At 44.1% G+C, this 19,902-nt stretch overlaps 1 protein-coding gene across 3 annotated transcripts; it reads left to right on the forward strand.

The window, feature by feature from the left end:
- The first annotated feature begins 1,299 nt into the window (after positions 1 to 1,299).
- VSTM1 (V-set and transmembrane domain containing 1) lies at positions 1,300 to 19,542 on the forward strand. Of its 3 annotated transcripts, none has more exons than XM_022586074.3 (8): positions 1,321 to 1,461; positions 7,618 to 7,653; positions 12,202 to 12,240; positions 17,790 to 17,882; positions 17,982 to 18,009; positions 18,169 to 18,206; positions 18,314 to 18,345; positions 19,228 to 19,342. In XM_022586074.3, exons 1-8 carry the CDS (start codon positions 1,428 to 1,430, stop codon positions 19,300 to 19,302), a joined length of 375 nt encoding a protein of 124 aa, XP_022441782.1. In that variant the 5' UTR covers positions 1,321 to 1,427; the 3' UTR covers positions 19,303 to 19,342. The 3 variants fall into 3 exon arrangements, with proteins under 3 accessions (XP_022441783.1, XP_022441782.1, XP_022441781.1); XM_022586073.2 differs by having other exon boundaries at positions 1,331 to 1,461; positions 19,298 to 19,542; XM_022586075.3 differs by lacking the exons at positions 17,790 to 17,882; positions 17,982 to 18,009 and having other exon boundaries at positions 1,300 to 1,461; positions 19,228 to 19,542.
- Positions 19,543 to 19,902: the final 360 nt, after the last annotated feature.

Raw genomic sequence — 19,902 nt, forward strand, 5'->3', positions numbered from 1 at the left:
ATGTACAAGCAGTTCATGCAGCTCAATATAAAAAAAAACCCAAACAACCCAATCCAAAAATGGGCAGAAGACCTAAATAGACATTTCTCCAAAGAAGACATTCAGATTGCCAACAAAAACATGAAGATGCTCACCATCACTAATTATCAGAGACATGCAAATCAAAACCACAATGAGGTATCACCTCACACTGGTCAGAATGGCCATCACCAAAAAATCTAGAAACAATAAATCCTGGAGAGGGTGTGGAGAAAAGGGAACCCTCCTGCACTGTTGGTGGGAATGTAAATTGATACAGCCACTATGGAGAACAGTATGGAGGTTCCTTAAAAAACTATTTATAGAACTAGCATATGACCCAGCAATCCCACTACTGGGCACATACCCTGAGAAAACCATAATTCAAAAAGATACATGTACCACAATAGCCAGGACATGGAAGCAATCGAAATGTCCATCAACAGATGAATGGATAAAGAAGATGCGGCACATTTATACAATGGAATATTACTCAGCCATAAAGCGGAATGAAATTGAGTTATTTGTAGTGATGTGGATGGACTTAGAGTCTGTCATACAGAGTGAAGTAAGTCAGAAAGAGAAAAGCAAATACCATATGCTAACGCGTATATATGGAATCTAAAAGAGCGGTACTGATGAACCTAGTGGCAGGGCAGGAATAAAGATGCAGACGTAGAGAATGGACTTGAGGACACAGGGGGGAAGGGGAAGCTGGGATGAAGTGAGAGAGTAGCATTGACATATATACACTACCAATGTAAAATGGATGGCTAGTGGGAAGCCACCACATAGCACAGGGAGATCAGCTCGATGCGTTGTGACGACATAGAGGGATGGGATATGGAGGGTGGGAAGGAGGCGCAAGAGGGAGAGGATATGGGGATATATGTATACGTACAGCTGATTCTATTTGTTGTACAGCAGAAATTAACACATTTTAAACAACTACCGAGCCTGCTCTCTAGAGCCCTTGGGCCACAACTACTGAGCCAGCGTGCCACAACTCCTGAAGCCTGCGTGCCTAGAGCCCATGCTCCGCAACAAGAGAAGCCACCACAATAAGAAGCCCACGCACCACAATGAAGAGTAGCCCCTGCTCATCGCAACTAGAGGAAACCCACATGCAGCAACGAAGACCGAACGCAGGGTAGGACTTCAGATGAGACAGGAGAGATCTCAGGGTGGGTGGAGGAAGATGTCGTCATTGGTGGCTTCTGGTTTCCTGAGTCAGTTGTGAGAAGGAAGCTGCACAGCAGGTAGTGGAGAAGAAAAGTGTCAGAGCAAAACCTCTCGCCCCACCTCCTCTGGACCGAGATAGCAGGAGGGAGTTGCAATTGCTCAGTGCAGTTTCTTCCTTTGAACTGTAAGACTGAACACGGCATCTTGGTCCGGGCAGAAGGGACGCTATGATCACAGAATTCCTGTCCCTGCTTCACCTTGGTGAGTCTCCAGGACGGGGACAGATGGGTTTGGATGGGTGAGAACATTCACGGTGGAGTGGGGGTTAACACGGGGGATGTGACAAGTACAGAAATTATGGCTTCTGTGTGTTGGGTACAATGTACCGGCTGTGGTACCCACATGCTCTCGTTTTGGTGCTCACACAAAAGGGATGAGGGAGCAGAGGTGCAGAGACGTGTGGTAATACCCTTGGTTTAATTGGCTGAGATATGCACAGCTCCGATGCGACCTCCACGTGTGTATCATCTACATACCACCCTCTCGCCTTGAATGTTCCATTGGCATATAGGAGGGCAGGGTCTACAGGGTGTGAAAAGCTGTGAGTTTGGTTATGAACGAGGAATACAGAAAAGACCTACTGTTACCGAGTCCAAACTTGTACTGCTTGCTGCATGACGGACCAATAATTCAAGAGAGACAAGTTGTTGGGGCAAGGAATAGTGCCAGCAGACCAAGAAGATGGTGGACTAGTGTCCCAAAAAACCATCTTGCCGGGGTTCTGGATGCGAGTTTCTTTTATAGAACCAAGAGGGAGAGGTGAGGAGGTAAAGTAAAAAAAAGGCAACAAGTTGTTACAAATATTTCCTGTTCCCACCAGACTTCGGAGGGGGTACATTAACTTCTTCTTTCCTGCAGCCATTCACGGGTGGGCCTGGTCAGGATGTTTCCTGTGAGCTGAACAAAGGTATTTTAGCTTAAGGCTCAGGCATGGGAGCCAAGGTTCCTAGAAATAGGCCATTATGTCTACTTTCAGTTTATAGGCAACATCCCTTTAGTGATTAACTTGTAGCAAAAGCAATAGAATACAAAGGTTAAAATAAAAGAAACAGATCCAATATGGAGTCAGATTTGTTCTCCCCTATGACCCTAAGGCAGCGAACAGAGGATACGAAGAACATTTTCTGACCAGCCCTATCCTTAGCCTGATTTCAACCATCCTCAACTTGAACATAAGGTGATCGAACAGACCTCAGCTTCTAGGATGGGAGACCTGGAATAGAATCTTGGCTTGGTCTCACGGGAGCCCCAGAATTTGAAACAGGAGTTCCACCAGACTGAGTACCTAGCTCCTCCTTCGTGAGTGGGGTGGGGTGGGGGAAGGGATGGTGTGGAGGACATTAGGACTCATTATCTGCCCTAGTTACTTCTTCCTTCTTCTGGGTTCGGCCCTTCCCTTTGAGGTCATGCTTCTCCCACGCACACATTTGAGCTTGAGAGGCCGGTCACCATACCCCAAACCTCCAGCTGCAGGGCAGAATAAACGGGGCGGTCACCGACCTCGTCCTCCTCACATTTATTTCCTGGGGCTGCCGTAACGAATCACCGCAAATCGGGTGGCTTAAAACAAGAGACATCTATTCTCTCACCGTTCTGGAGGCCAGACGTCCAAAATCCAGGTGTCAGCAGGGTTGATTCCTTCTCGGGGGGGAGGGGGGTGCTCTGAGGGAGAGCCTATTCCATGCCTCTCTCCTCGATTCTGGTTGGGAGATGGCTGGCAACCCTTGGCATCCCTTGGTGTGTAGACGCATTACTGCAAAGCCTCACACGGTCACATGGCCATCTTCCCTCCCTGTGTTCTGTCTCCTGTTGGGTTAGGCTCCCCGCCTACTCCAGCATGACCTCATGTGAACTGTCGACTGAAAAATGAATCGCACAACTTAGAAGTTGAGAGTTATGTTTTATTTGGTGGATATTCTTAGGACTTCAAGCCCAGGAGACAGCATCTCAAGTAACCCTGCAGGATATATAGGAGTTTTGCAACAAAGGGCAGGTACTTTGAATGTCAAAAGATTATTGTTAATGAAAGAAAACCAGATATCTCAAGTTAAGGCATTTAGCGCTTTTCTGTATATGGGAAGATGCAAGAGACTAGGCTTACTGAAACCATTCCTTTGACAGACACCTCGGCTACCTGGGGTCAGTATCCTGCGTTTTCTCATCCTGAGTTCCCTCAGGGCTCACCCTGGGGACTGGCTGCAGTCTGATGGCTGCTAGATGGCGGGTATTCTTTTTTTTTTTTTTTTTTTTTGCGGTACGCGGGCCTCTCACTGTTGTGGCCTCTCCCGTTGCCGAGCACAGGCTCCGGACGCCCAGGCTCAGCGGCCATGGCTCACGGGCCCAGCCGCTCCGCGGCATGTGGGATCTTCCCGGACCGAGGCACGAACCCGTGTTCCCTGCATCGGCAGGCGGACTCTCAACCACTGTGCCACCAGGGAAGCCCAGCGGGTATCCTTTGTTTCCTTCCTGAGTTCCCTCAGGGCTCACCGTGGGGACTGGCTGCAGTCTGATGACTGCTAGATGGTGGGTATTCTTTGTTTCCTTCCTGAGTTCCCTCAGGGCTCACCAGCTCACTGGTGGCTCTAATCGCTGATGACTGTGACATCCTTTGTTTACTGATATGGCAGGCAATATTTTATTTCTCAGACTTCAGTTAGGATTCTGCATCCAATTCCAGTGTGTGTGTGTTGTGGGCTTTGTCTCCCCCAGCACGGAGCAACTCTCTGACACCAGCTGGGTGTCCCACAATTCGACTCCATCGTGACACTATCTACCTGGAGATACTGTCCGATCCCACAGATTAAGGGCTCTGTCCTAAAAGACGGCCTCCCTCCCACTTCAGATGCTAGTCAGAAGCCCTGGTGGCCACCTGTGTTTCTGTCCAACTGGCTATAGATTGAAGGTTCCAAAAACCCCCTCCTTGGGTTCCATTAATTTGCTAGAACTCAAATTTGCTAGAACACAGAACTCAGAGAAACATTTGACTCACTAGATTACTGATTTACTGTAGAAGAATTGAACTCAGGAATGGCCAGATGGAAGAGATGCACAGGGCAAGGTATGAGGAAAGACCTTCTGAGCGTGCCACACTCAAAAAATCTCCACACGTCCAACAAAGAAGCTCTCTGAACCCTATCCTTTTGGGTTTTTATGACGGCTTCACTACATAGGCATGATTGATTAAATCCTTGGCAATTGATGACCTCCCCAGAGGTCAGGGGGTGGGGGAGGGTGAGACTGACAGTTCCAACCCTTCAATCACGTGGTTGTTTCTGTGGTAACCAGCACACCCATCCTTAGGTTACAGAGAGACTTTCCAAAAGTTACATTAACATAGGAAAAGACACCTTTACATCTCTCAACACTTAGGGAATTCCAAGGGTTTTAGGAGCTCTGTGCCAGGACCAGGGACAAAGACCCAATACATGTTTCTTTTTCTTTCATTTTTTTTTGTTTTGTTTCTGTTTTTGGCTGTGTCGGGTCTTAGTTGCGGCAGGCGGGATATTCGTTGAGGCATGTGGGATCATTCGTTGAGGCGCGCGGGCTTCTCTCTAGTTGTGGCGTGCGGGTTTTCTCTCTCTAGTTGTGGCGCGCAGGCTCCAGGTTGCCGGAATGTTGCCCGCACCACGCGGGATCTTAGTTCTCCGACCAGGGATCGAACCCGCGTCCCCTGCATTGGAAGGCAGATTCTTTATCACTGGACCACCAGGGAAGTCCCTATGTTTCTTGTTATAAGTCACAACATCATAGTAATTCTCCCCTTCTCTAGAGAGCTATGGTTTCTAGTGTCACCCACTCCTCCCTTTCTAGCATGGAAATTGTACAGCTCTCCATGTGGTGTATGTAAAGACCATACTAAATGTTAAATGTGTGATGCGTGGCTGAGTCAGGCAGAGAGGGTGGCTGTATGGTAGAAGACAGTTATCTGTAAAGGACCTGCTAAATAATGTAAGTATGTAAATGGCTGATGTATGTAAAGAGTCTACCAAATGATAAATACTCGCCGATTGGTAGTTATTTATTGTAATTATTTCCAGTGAAATATGCTTACTTATGTTGCCCACTGCTCCTGACCTCAGAATTCTACTAAACTCCAAGGAGCTATCCCTTTATTCTTTGCTTTTTCAAGCTACCCTACATGCCAGTGGGTCTCTTCCCCTTAGTAACAAGCGTCTTCATTGCAGCCAGTTCTCTAAGTCAACTGTGGTCCTTTATTAAGAAAGAAATAAGGACTTCCCTGGGGGCGCAGTGGTTAAGAATCCGTCTGCCAATGCAGGGGACACGGGTTTGATCCCTGGTCCGGGAATATCCCACATGCCATGGAGCAACTAAGCCCATGCGCCACAACTACTGAAGCCCGCGCACTCTAGAGCCCACGGGCCACAACTACTGAGCCCATGCACCTAGAGCCTGTGCTCCACAGTAAGAGAAGCCACCGCAATGAGAAGCCCATGCACCACAACAAAGAGTAGCCCCCGCTTGCCGCAACTAGAGAAAGCCAGCAACAAAGACCCAACACAGACAAAAATAAAGAAAAAAATAGGTTCTGAGGATCTAATGAACAGCATAGTGACTATAGTTAATAATATCGAAATTGGCTAAGAGAATGGATCATAAACATTCTCACACACACAGAAAAGGTAACTTTCTGAGGTGAGAGATATGTTAACTAGCTTGAACGTGGTGATCATTTTACAATGTATACATACATCAAATCATCACGTTGTACACTTTGAATACATTACAGTTTTATTTGTCAAAAACAGAGAACCGCTCTCCCAAAGTTTACCTACTCCTTAGTAGGGTTTCTTGATGTAAAGTGAACCTAAGGCAATTGTGTGCTTATTAAAAAAAAAAAAAGGTAGAATGGGAATCACCATTTGAGCAGAAGACTGGCTGATAACACAGCTGAGGTGACGTGAGACTAAAAGCAGAATACGCGGAGAGCCTAAAAAGAGACCATGAGACCTGGGACCCCCTTGACCACCCAGAAGCTGATTTCCTACCTTTCAATGTAACCATTCTCACTGCTAATGCAGCCTCGGTCCACTGTCACTCCCCCACCTCCCTGCTTCCTGGTGAAGCTTGGGGGCTTGTGTTTTGAGTCCATCCCTGAGTGGAAACAAGGGCCAGATGTCCTGAGTCACTCTCATGTCTACAGAAATTCTAGCTTCACCCATTAACAGAGGCCCAGGACTGGCATCCATTTCCCCCACAATATGGGACTGGGGTCCCTTAATTCCATCCGTGGGTTGACGTCCCCATCCCAGAATGAAATATAAAGAACAGAGCACAGAAGAGGTAGGGGCTAAAGGACGTAAAGATCAAAGCTGCAAGTGAGGGGAGAATTTGGGACCAGAAAACATCTTCAATTCTTGGTGAAAAGAATGACCCCGTCATGGAGAGCAAATCCTCCCCATTTGAATGTGGGTGGAAACCCACATGGACACTCCACAGTAAACAACTGTTGCGTTCTTTAAATGGAAAGCATAAAAATTGCAGTCACAGAAAATGCAGGTAAATGTTCAGTGATTTCCGGATGGAAGAAGAAGGACTAATTAAGAAAGGAATGCAATATATCAGAAAAAGTTCCTGGCATTTTGTACATAAACATAACATTATTTTATTTTTTGAGATGGTGCCTGGGAAATAACTTTTATGTACTTATTTATTTTTAATTGAAGTATAATTGACTTAACAAATGTTGTATTCGTTTCAGGTGTACAACATAGTGACTCGGTATTTTTATACGTTACACAATGATCACCGCTGTAAACATAACTTCCGAATGACAAACAACGGGACAAAAGTAAAAGGTGGAAAAATAAACCCAGGGAAGTACCTGCAAGGAATAAGGCAGATCTTTAACAGATGAGTCACACAGTCTCTGCCTGATTTTTACTCAAACACAAGCATAGAGAGATTATCATACTCAGTGAAGTAAATCAGAGAAAGACGAATATCATATGATATTACTTATATGTGAAATCTAAAAAAAGATATGGAAGAAATTACTTACAAAACATAAATAGAACCACGAACATAGAAAAAAAAAAAACTTATGGTTACCAAAGGGGAAAGGGCGGGGAGGGATAAATTAGGAGTTTGGGATTAACATACACACACTACTGCATATGAAATAGATAACCAACAAGGACCTATTATATAGCACAGAGAACTATACTCAATATTTTGTAATGGCCTACAAGGGAAAAGAATCTGAAAAAGAATATTATATAACCGAATCACTTTGCTGTACACCTGAAACTAACACAACATTGTAAATCAAAACTCTACTTCAATTAAAAAAAAAAAGACAAACGTATAATTCATCTCTCATGAGAGTTTCTCTTCCAGGGCTTTGTCTGGGCAATGAAGACGAGAAAGATTATGGTAAGTTGTCTCCCACTTAGACTCTTCCTGTGCCCCAAGTTTCATGACCTTTTCCCTTTCATCCTCTGAATTCTAGGAGGGTTTTGGTGGTCACCAAGATGAAGAGTCAAACTAACTCCAAATTCTTTCCAGAGAAATTTTCCAAATCCCTCCTCCATGCCTTGCCCAGCTCAGAGGTTGAACACAGCAGCAATGTGACCCTCAAGTGCCAGTCTGACGTCCAGAATGTGACATTCGTGCTGGGGAAGTTGCAGGACTCTGGGTACAAGCATGAATGCAACTCAACAGGACAGGATACTAAACTCCTCCTCACTGACCTGAAGCCTAAAGATGCTGGACAGTACTTTTGTACCTACAAGACAGTGGCTGTAGAGAAATGGGAACTCAGTGTGAGAATAAGGCTCTTATCAGGGATTCTGAGTGGGTCTCAAGGATGTGAACGTGGGCGAGTGTTTTAGAATAGAGTTTGTTAAAAAAACAAAATTCAACTGAGTACATTTTAAAGATCTAATTGGCTTTCTCAAATAATTCATGAAGGAGGAAGCATCCCTTCTAGCAAGTAGAGAGGAGTTCCACAGGGCTACAGAAAAGGAGAGGTTTTTTAAAACCAGACAAGTCATAAATAAAAAAGATCATTTCATTTTTAGGTTAACCTACCTATGGAGTACAGAAGGGATCTATGTGGCAGATTACCTCATGGTCCTCTGGGGGATGGAGGAGGCCCCTGTGATGACCTCATCGGTGTGACCAGAAAATTCCCGACTGACCACCTAAGACAACATTTTGGGGGGCGGGGTGGGAGGGATGCGGGTTTGAAGCTTCAGTTAGGTTAGGTAGTAAGCCGCATCATGGCCTACATAAATGATTCCATTTTGGGCCTGTGGTTTGCTTTTTTTTTTTTTTTTTTTTGCGGTACGCGGGCCTCTCACTGTTGTGGCCTCTCCTGTTGTGGAGCACAGGCTCCGGACGCACGGGCTCAGCGGCCATGGCTCACGCGCCCAGCCGCTCCGCGGCATGTAGGATCTTCCCGGACTGGGGCACGAACCCACGTCCCCTGCACTGGCAGGCGGACTCTCAACCACTGCACCACCAGGGAAGCCCTGTGGTTTGCTTTTTAACAAGGTAGTAAGAGAAAATTTGAGGTACAGTAAGGCCAAAGATAAGGATACGATGGTCATTGAAAAGATAGTTTGTTAACAGTTCCTAAGAAAAGGGGACATGTCATGCCACGCCGTGCAGGACCACATGGGGAAGCACCCAGTCAGGACATAGAGACAAGGGGAGGAGTGTTGGCAAGAGCCTTTACTGTAGTTTCTGTGGGAAATAGCAGTCTGAGGATTGGATCTGGGGTATAGAGGCTGTCCCTGGTTGTCTGGGACCTGGGCCTGGGGTGATTAGGGCAGAGAAAGTGTCCCTGAGTATAGGAGAACAATAAGGGAGGTGGCTGGAAGTGTGGGCTCTGGATAGATTGGTTTGCATTTGAGAGGTGTGCTTGAGGGAAAGTTTTTTCCTATCCCTAGAAATTGGATAACCATGGGAGGAGAATCCCTCTAGGGTCAGCAAGGTCCCAAGACGTCAAAGCATCAAATGTAGAAAATAAAAGACATGGTTAATACAGAGAGATGGGTGAGAATGCCCCCAGGTGCAGTGGAAAATGGGAAACCCTGGTCCTTCCCTTCACCCCCATTGCCTTGTCTTCTTCAGGATTAGTCCTAAAACCTTCCCTCTCAGTCAACATAGGCCCTGAGATGACTCCAGGTCACAGTATGACACTCTTATGTCTGATCCCTCACAACAGAATGGAATGTAGTATTCTTTACTCTGCTGAAACTGGGGATCTCAGAATGATTACAAGTTGAGAAAGTAGGAAAAGACCAAACTGAGCATCATGGCAGCATAAGGCATCCCTTGTTTTTGTATCTCCACTTCAACAACTAAAATTTAGCATCCATCCATGAACAAAAGTGCCTCTTATGGGAGTTGTGGGATCCAGCACCATATACCAGGAGGAATCTCACCCACGTATGCATTGGGTAATAGGCAGACACACCTCAGTACCAGCTGTGGAACCTGCAGGAGAATGTGACCTGGTTCCAGCCCCTCTTGATCATGGTCTGGGAGAACATGGACATGGGTAGTTACCTATGGACGACAGAACCTTTGTGAAGTTTACAAACCAAGACTGAATAATGAAGAAACGGAAAACTGGAAGAGACCAATAATGGATAAACAGATTGAATCAGTAATCAAAAACCTCCCAATGAAGAAAAGCCCAGGACCAGATAGTTTCACTGGTGAATTCTACCAAACATTTAAAGAGGAAATAACACCAATCATTCCCAAACTCTTCCAAAAAATTGCAGAGGAAGGAACACTCCCATGCTCATTTTACAAGGCCTGCATTACCTTGATATCGAAACCAGATAAGGACACTAAAAGAAGAGAAAACTACAGACCAATATCCCTGATGAATATAGATGCAAAAATGTTAGCAAACCAATTTTAAACGTGCATTAAGGGCTTCCCTGGTGGCGCAGTGGTTGAGAATCTGCCTGCTAATGCAGGGGACTCGGGTTCGAGCCCTGGTCTGGGAGGATCCCACATGCCGCGGAGCAGCTAGGCCCGTGAGCCACAAGTACTGAGCCTGCGCATCTGGAGCCTGTGGTCCGCAACAAGAGAGGCCGTGATAGTGAGCGGCCCGCGCACCGCGATGAAGAGTGGCCCCCGCTTGCCACAACTAGAGAAACGAAGACCCAACACAGCAAAAAATAAATAAATTTTTTTAAAAAGTGCATTAAAACCTCATACACCATGATTAAGCAAGATTTATCCCTTGAATGCAAGGATGGTTTAACATAGACAAATCAATAAATGTGATATATACATTAATAGAAAGAAGGATAAAAATCATACGATTATCTCAATAGATGCAGGAAAAACCTTTGACAAAGTACAACATCAAGATAAAAACTCTTAATAAACTGAGTGTAGAAGGAACAAACTTCAATACAATAAAGGCCAATACAACAGGCCCACAACCAAGGTCATACTCAATGATGAAAGGTTGAAAGCTTTTCCTCTAATATCAGGAACAAGGATACCCACTCTCGCCACTTCAATTCAACATAATACTGGAAGTCCTAGCTAGAGCAATCAGACAAGACGAAAAAAAAAAAAAACAACAACACCCGAATTGGAACGGAAGAAGAAAAATTGTCTTCATCTGCAGATGTATGATCTTATATATAGAAAACCCTAAAGACTCAACCCCAAAACTATTAAACTAATCAACAAATTCAGTAAAGTTGCAGGATATAAAATCAACACACAAAAATAAATTCTGTTTCTATATACTAACAACACAATATCTTGAAAAGAATAAAGGAAAAATCTTATTCATGATAGCATCAAAACCAATAAAATATCAATACTTAGGAATAAATATAACCAAGGAGGTGAAAGATCTGTACACTGAAAACCACAGGACTCTGATGAAAGAAATTGAAGAAGACAATGGAAATGGAAAGCTATCCCATGTTCACAGATCAGAAGAATTAATATTGTTAAAATGTCCATATTACCCAAAACCTTACATAGATTTGATGCAAATCTCTATCAAAATTCCAATGGCATTTTTCACAGAAATAGAACAAACGATCCTAAAATTTGTAGGGAACCACAAAAGACTCCAAATAGCCAAAACAATCCCGAGAAAGAAGAACAAAGCCATAGGCATCACACTTCTTGATTTCAAACTATACTGCAAAGCTATAGTAATCAAAACAGTATGATACTGGAATAAAAATAGACGCACAGATCAATGGAACAGAACTGGGAACCCAGAAATAAACCCTTGTATATACAATCAACTAAATTTGACAGGGAAGCCAAGAATGCTCAATGGGGAAAAGATAGTCTCTTCAATAAATTGTGTTGGAAAAACTAGACAACCACTTGCACAAGAATGAAATGGGACCTCTACCTTCAACCACTTACAAAAATTTAACTTGAAATGGATAAAAGACTTAAACATAAGACTACAAACAATAAAACTCCTAGAAGAACACAAAGGGAAGAAGATCCTTGACACTGTTCTTGGCAACAATTTTTTTGGATATGACACCAAACGTACAAGAAACAAAAGCAAAAATAAATAAGTGGGACTACATCAAACTAAAAAAGCTTCTGCACAGCAAAAGAAACAATCAATGAAATGAAAAGGCAACCTACCAAATGGGAGAAAATACTTGAAAACTGTTGGTGCTCTTTCCTGGGATAGGATTGGAAGGTGGGGTTAGAATTGGAAGTAGTGTCATTCATAAATATTTTTGTTCTTAAAGTAATAGCAAACTTCAGCAGTATTAAGAAGAGTAGTCTAGTGCTCTGGCCCTGGTTTGGGAACCTAGTGAGCACCTGGAGAATGGAAAAGACATTCTCTTCCCTGCTCCCCAAAGAGGGCATGGAGTCCATAGACAGAACTTGAGGATTTATGTCCCCAAGGTTCCCATATAAACATCGTGATTCCTTTTCTTGCATCCTGTTTTCTAGATGAAGATGAAGAAAGTGGACCTGACCCTGCAAAAACAGGTAATATAATTAGAGAGGACCTGTTTTTCCCAGTTGTATCCGCCTCATGAGGCAGAGGATCCCCTTCTGATTAAAAGGCACAAGGAGAATCTTAATGCCCCCTCTCTCCATGCTGGGAAGATGCTCTCTAAGGCACTCCCAGGTTCTGAAAACACTGGTGAAAAAGACAGCACAAGGTATATCATCTGCCATTTTACATAATGAAAAACTACGGTGGAGCTTCGTGAAGAATGAGGGTGAGTTTGGGGAATGGGACTGGAACCTGTGGAGTCCAGGTACTTTGGGCATATATATGATCAAAGACTTGTTAAAACTTTAAAGTTCTCAAAACATGGTGAATATTAAATTCTTTTTCTGATATTGCTTTTCCGTGAAGAATTGACTAGGCTTCTACCCTCAGAGATTCGTAAAAACTAGGGCTTTCTTCAGGCTTAGACTGAAATGGGCTTATCCATAAAAGGATTTCTTCTTGCCATGCCCTGCGGCTTGTGGGATCTTAGTTCCCTGACCAGGGATCAAACCTGGGCCCCTGGCAGTGGGAGCAAGGAGTCCTAACCATGGGGACCACAGGGGAATTTACATAGATGCTTAATGGTTTTTTCTTTCAGCAACTCACAACCTTCCTGTAATCTACTCCAATGAGCCAAAATTGTTCAAGGTTGTCATTAGTATAATAGAATTTTTTTTAAAAGATATCCTCGGGACTTCCCTCGTGGTTCAGTGGTTAGGATTCTGTGCTTCTACTGCAGGGAGCATGGGTTGGATCCCTGGTAGGGGAAACTAAGATCCCACATGCCACCCCACCCCACACATCCCCGGCATGGCCAAGAAAAAAGAAAAAAAAAAGATATCCTCCACTGTATTTCCTCTTTGAAAATGTTTTTATTCAGTATCAGCAGGCTTGGGAAAATGACTGCTACACGATCCAAAATGACTGCTACTCTATCCGGTAGAGTCAAAGAACTTGGAAGTATCAGAAGTGAGAGGGAAAGTCAAAGCTTTCATATTTTTAGCTCTTCTATAATTTATTTTCTTTCTTTTTTTATTGATATATCACTCCCATTCCATAAATTCACCCTTTTAAAGTGGACAAGGCAGTGGCATTTGGTATATTCACAAAGTTGTGTGGTCATCACCACTATAATTCCCCAAACGAAGTCCCATTAAGCAGTCACTCTTCATCCCCCCTCTCCTGACAGGCCCTGCCAACCATTAATCTGCTTTCTGACTCTATGGTTTTGCCTTTTCTGGACATTTCATGTAAATGCATTCACAAAATATGTGGTCTTTTGAGACTGGCTTCTTTCACTTAGCATAATGTCTTCAAGGTTCATCTATGTTGTAGCATGTATCAGTACCTCATTCCTTTTCATGGCTGAATAATATTCCATCATATGGATAGACCACATTTTGTTTATCCACTCATCAGTGGATGGACATTTGAGTTGTTTGTACCTTTTGGCTATTGCAAGTAATGCTGTTGTGAATTTAGGTGTACCTGAGTCCCTGCTTTCAATTATGTATCTACCTAGGAATAGAACTGCTGGGACACGTGGTAACACTATGTTTAACTTTTTGAGCAACAGTCAAATTGTTTTCCAATGTGACTGTACCATTTTACCTGCCCACTAGTAATTTATGTGGGTTTCAATATCTCCACATCCTTTCCAACACTTGTTTTTTTTTTTCTTTTAATTTTATTATAGCCAACCTAGTGGGTATGTATATCATTTCTTAAAATGTACTTTCAGGGCTTCCCTGGTGGTGCAGTGGTTGAGAGTCCGCCTGCCGATGCAGGGACACAGGTTCGTGTCCCAGTCCAGGAAGATCCCACATGCCGTGGAGCGGCTGGGCCCGTGAGCCATGGCCGCTGAGCCTGCGCGTCCGGAGCCTGTGCTCCGCAACGGGAGAGGCCACAACAGTGAGAGGCCCGCGTACCGCAAAAAAAAAAAAAAAAAAGTACTTTCAGAGTTCACTTTTTTTTTTTAATTTATTTATTTTTGGCTGCATTGGGTCTTTGCTGCTGCACGCAGGCTTTCTCTAGTTGAGGCAAGCAGGGGCTACTCTTCACTGTGGTGCGTGGGCTTCTCTTGTTGTGGAGCACAGGCTCTAGGCGTGGGGGCTCAGTAGTTGTGGCACACGGGCTTAGTTGCTCCACGACATGGGGGATCTTCCCGGACCAGGGCTCGAACCCATGTCCCCTGAATTAGCAGGTGGATTCTTAACCACTATGCCACAAGGGAATTCCCAGAGTTCACATTTACACCACCACAATTCTAAACAGAGTAAAATATCTGTAAGCACAGATATGCTGTCCCCAGCCTGTATACACATGCCTCCAAAGGGACCCTCTACTCCAGTTCTGTCCAGAGACCAATGATCAATGTCATCACCTAACTTTGCCACAAATCCAGGCTTTCTTTCTGGTGCCTGTGACTTCATTTATGCCCTGTGTCAAGCTGTATCCCTTTGCTCTGTCAGATGCCTTAGATCAATAGCATAGACCTTCTGCAAATTTATTTTTGTAATTTGTAAATAGTGATGCAAAGTCTAACCAGGATATGTGGACATCTCAGGGTAAACCCAGTTTAGTGGGCGGTGGACAGTTTTGCAATCATTTACTTCTCATTTCTAGGGAACTGCTATGTGAGAGAAACTGTAGGGTAGTCAAGGGGAGGATTGAAAGCATAAGGCAAGGCAGATGTTTCTATGCCTCTATCCAGGAACAGCTGTTCCTGTCCCATTTTTACATGTCCATGGGGATGCACTGCTCCCACAAATGGCAGCCGTCGGTAAAGGGGTGCTCTGGGCCACATAAATCCCAAGGCATCCTTCCAGGCAACCCCCCAACGAAGACATCAAAGTGCTCACGCTGGAAAGGGGAAAAAGCCATGATCTAGCACGCATCAAAATGGCAAAGGAATCTGGGGGAACACGGGTGGAGGAACGTTGACAGCATCTGTTACAGACGGAGATGGGTGTGGGTAGAATATTGGGTGAGAAAATAATCATGATCACTGCAATCTCATTATCTTACACATTGAGTCAGATTCTAGACTGAGTGCTTTAGAGCCAGTATTTTTCATCATCACCTCTCTCTTCAAGTGAGGTATTCGTTTTTTTTTTTGGAGGGTGGGGGCATGCCAGAAGGCATGTGGGATCTTCCCCAACCAGGGGTCAAACCCGAGCCCCCTGCAGTGGGAGCGCAGAGCCTTAACCACTGGACCTCCAGGGAAGTCCCAAGTGAGGTATTCTTACCTCCTTTTCCCCCACCTCCTTTCCCACCGTTTCCTGGAGGTATAATTGACCAATAAAGCGGTAAGATATTGAAAGTGTACAACACACTGATGATTTGATACATGTGTACATTGTAGAAAGATTCTCCCCATAGAGTTAATTCACACGTCCCTCAACTCATCTCATAGATTTACTTTTTTTTGGTTGAGAATGCTTAAGATCTACTCTCTTAGTAAATTTCCATTATATGATACAGTGCCATCAACTAGGGTTCATGCGGTCCATTAGATCCTCAGACCTTATTCATCTGAAACTGACAGCTTGTACACTTTGACCAACCTCTCCCCATTTCCCCCGCCCCCAAGCCCCTAGCAACCACCATTCTACTCTCTGTTTCTATGAGCTTATTTTTGAGATTCCACATATAAGTAATACCATGCAGTATCTGTCTTTGGCTTATCTCACTTGCATAATACCCTCAAGGTTCATCCATATTATTGCACACGGCAGGATGTCCTTCTTTCTCTTGGCTGAATAACATTCCGTTGTATATATACACCACACGGAAAATTCTTCTTCTCTTTCTTTTTTGTTTAGAATGCCCTAAGATTTACTCGCCATCCTTTTTTGGGGGGTATTTTTTAATTGAAATAGAGTTCACATACAATATGAATTTCAGGTGTACAACACAGTGACTCGATATTTTTTATACATTACAAAATGGTCACCACAATAAGTCTCGTAACCATCTGTCACCGTACAAAGTGACTAGAATACTGTTGATTATATTCCCTATGTGTATATCACATTCCCCATGACGTATTTATTTTGCGACTGGGAGTTTGTACCTCTTAATCCCCTTCACCTATTTCATCCTTCCCCCCAGCCCCTCTCCTCTGGCAACCACCAGTTTGCTCTCTGTATCTATGAGTCTGTTTTCGGTTTGTTTGTTCATTTGTCTTGTTTTTCAGATTCCACATATAAGTAAAATCATATGGTATTTGTTTTTCTCTGTCTGACTTATTTCACTAAGCATAATACCCTCTAGGTCCATCCACATTGTTGCAAATGGCAATTTTTCATCCTTTTTTACGGTGAGTAGTATTCCCTTCTTTATCTATTCATCTATCGATGGACACAGGTTGTTTCAATATCTTTAGAAAATGATTCTTGGACTTTGATTCGTCTGTTGTTAGACTTGTCATCACTTCTATAGCAACACAGTTAGTTTGGGAAGATGTGTTTCTCACCAGATTTTGAATTCTCTGGAACAGGTTCAGAATATCGCTTGTCTTGAATGTCCACACCCAGTGGTCAGCACAGAACAACCCTGGCCTTGTGGCAGACTGGCCTAAAAGGGTTAGACATACCAGAGTCCAAAGCCCATCCTGTCCGTGTGACTTTGGGGAACTCGATTTACTTTCTGGTACTTGATTTACGTATGAACGAAATGGGGACTGTAAACCTATCTTGCGTGCTTATCGTCAAGATGATAAAAAACAGGGAATCCCCCGGCAGTCCAGTGGTTAGGACTCTGGGCCTTTCACTGCCGAGGGCCCAGGTTCAAACGCTGGTTGGGGAACCAAGATCCTGCAAGCCGAGTGGCAAAAAAAAAAAAAAAAAGATGAGAAGGAATGCACGTGAATGCTAAGTGGCTCACAGTAAATAAATATTATTCCTGGGGATGAAACATTTACTGGGTATTTCCCATCTGCAAGGCACTGGGCTAGCCCTCTCTGTATGTACTGACCACTCAATCCCCCTACCACCCAGTAAAGTAGCCACAATTGCTATCCTCACTTTGTATAAATTTATTTATTTATTTATTTTTGGCTGCCCCCACAAGGGGCTACTCTTTGTTGCGGTGCGCGGGCTTCTCATTGCGGTGGCATGTCTAGTTGTGGAGCACCAGGTCTAGGCGTGCGGGCTCAGTAGTTGTGGCTTGCGGGCTCAGTAGTTGTGGCTCGCGGGCTCTAGAGCGCAGGCTCAGTATTTGTGGCGCACAGGCTTAGTTGCTCCGCAGCATGTGGGATCTTCCCAGACCAGGGCTCGAACCTGTGTCCCCTGCATTGGCAGGCAGATTCCTAACCACTGCACCACCAGGGAAGTCCCGCTATCCTCACTTTGAAAGGGAAAACAAAAGCTCAGGGAGATGAAGAATTTCCCTAAAGCATAATTGGACATTCCAGCTCTGAAGTGGCCGCTCCAAGTTTTGAAGCCAGGCTGTCTGGCTCCTTGAAACCGTTCAGCTAAAGCTGATCAGTGTGTTTCAGGAGCCAGTCTTACTCTCTATCCCACCCTTCTCCCACCAGACACCAAAGTCATCTTTGTCGCCACCTTCTGCTGCCTCTCTCTCTTTCTCCTCTTCATCGCCGTCTTCCTCATCTACAGATGCACTCGGCACGGTAAGTGCAGAGAAGCACACGTTTAAAACTCTGAGGAAGGGAGTAAAGTGAAGGATTCCCTCAGGAGATAAATTCCTCCTTGTATTTTTTTTTTAATAGATTCATCACATGAAGAATCCGCCAAGAGGTAGATATACTTGACAGATCTCATGCCCTAACTCCCACTCCATTCTTCAGAGACTCCACTGGTACATCGGTGACTCGTATGCCCAGCCCCGCTACTTGCAGCCCTATCTTCTCCCCCAAATCTTCAGATCCCATACTTTAATATGTTTCTCTCTCTCAGAACCAGCCATTCCAAATTTCCCAAGCAGGGAGCTGCAGGTAAGTGATCAGGGAAGAAACCATAAGGAATCTTGGGTTAGAAAGACGAAGATCTGACTCTTGCAATCTGAGAACTGATTTGTTTTTTTTCTTTTACTCACATGCAGGTGTATCCAAACTGGAAAGACTATCTGAATCGGTGAGTTCTCCCCTTTGGAATAACCCAAGAGCTCACTTCCACCACAGGCGGGTCTGTCTAGCTCATACGCTGGTTATATAGATAAGGCCAATTAATATTGAGTTTAAAAACATGTACTTTAATGGAACTCGTAAAAAGAGATTAGAATGGTGGTTACGAGGGACTGGGGGGGGATATGACATTTAAGGGAACGAACTTGCAACTTGTTCAGGAATAAGTCGTGGGAATCGAATGCACAGCACGGGGATTATAGTCAACAACACTGTATCATACACTTCAGAGTTGCTAGGAGGCTAAATCATAATTGTTCTCACCACAAAAAGAAATGATAATTATGTGACAGGATGGAGGTGTTAGCAATGTGATAGCCATAGTGCAATATATCAATGTATCACATCGACATGTGTACACCTTAAACTTGCACAATGTTATGTCAATTATATCTCAAACGAACAAAAAACCCCACATGCTTTGAATTCCAGAGTAGCTGGATTCCAGCTCCCAATGTCTACTATTTATCACCAGTGTGGTCTGAGACAAATCACAAAACCCCCATGATTTGGACCCTTCCTTTCCTTCCATATCTAAGGGGAATCAAAATCCCCATCTAAAAGGCTTGTGAGAGTCTAGTGATGTCATAAACATAAAGGGTTTATTGGAGTTTCTGGCAAATTTTAAGGGTCAGATGGATGGCAGGAAAGCATCATTTAACAAATATTAACCAATTTACATCCATCCATTTTTTCTACTTAAAATACTGCTTATTTGTGATTTAACATTAATGAGCATTATAACACCTAAGAGCAGTTGCACATCTGAAATGCATCTGGTGAGACTGAGGACCTCAATTTTTAATTTAATTTAAATTCGTTTGAATTTAAGTCACCGTGCGTGGCTCGTGGCTACTGTATTTGGCATCTCAGCTCTACATGCACGTCTCTTTTCCTCAAAGCCTGAAGAATCCCAGGGAGTGACCTATGTAAAGCTAAACACCAACGCACTGTCTGAGGCAGCTTCTGTCCCCACCAAGGAGCCCGCAGGGTCGTGTGACTATGCAACACTGAAGGTATAGAACTGAAGGAAGAGCTTCTTCCCTGGGAAGGAGAGTATGGATTAAGACGACGGAACTTATGAAAGCCCAGGTGGCTCTGTGTCTTTGGTTCATTATCCATAATAATAAAATATTTTCCCTTCTCACTTCCCCTCCTCTCAACAATTACTGGGTGGGTTTTCACAAAACTGGAGCGTAACCTTTGTATGGTTCGACTTAAAACATGGGCTAAGAATACGTATTGTATCTATGGGCTGGTGGTACTCATAATACTCACTTAGGGAGTTCAGGACGGTACCATGTAAAGAGAAAATGGTTCCTCAGAGAAGACTACGTGATTGCTCTCTGGTGAGTCATCCCACAGACACAGAGATTTCAAAAAGGAGCACAAAACTACAAGCCATGAAGGGAGACACTCAGGTGTGAATTAACAAATTCCTAAGTAGCATGCACCAAGGTAAGCAGCTAAAAGGCTAAAAGTATTTGGGACATGATTCTTTCAGGCC

Source organism: Delphinapterus leucas, chromosome 20 (assembly GCF_059928025.1).
Source record: "Delphinapterus leucas isolate spDelLeu-1000000601 "Yukka" chromosome 20, BTC_Dleu_Yukka2, whole genome shotgun sequence".
Classification (NCBI taxonomy): Eukaryota; Metazoa; Chordata; class Mammalia; order Artiodactyla; family Monodontidae; genus Delphinapterus; species Delphinapterus leucas.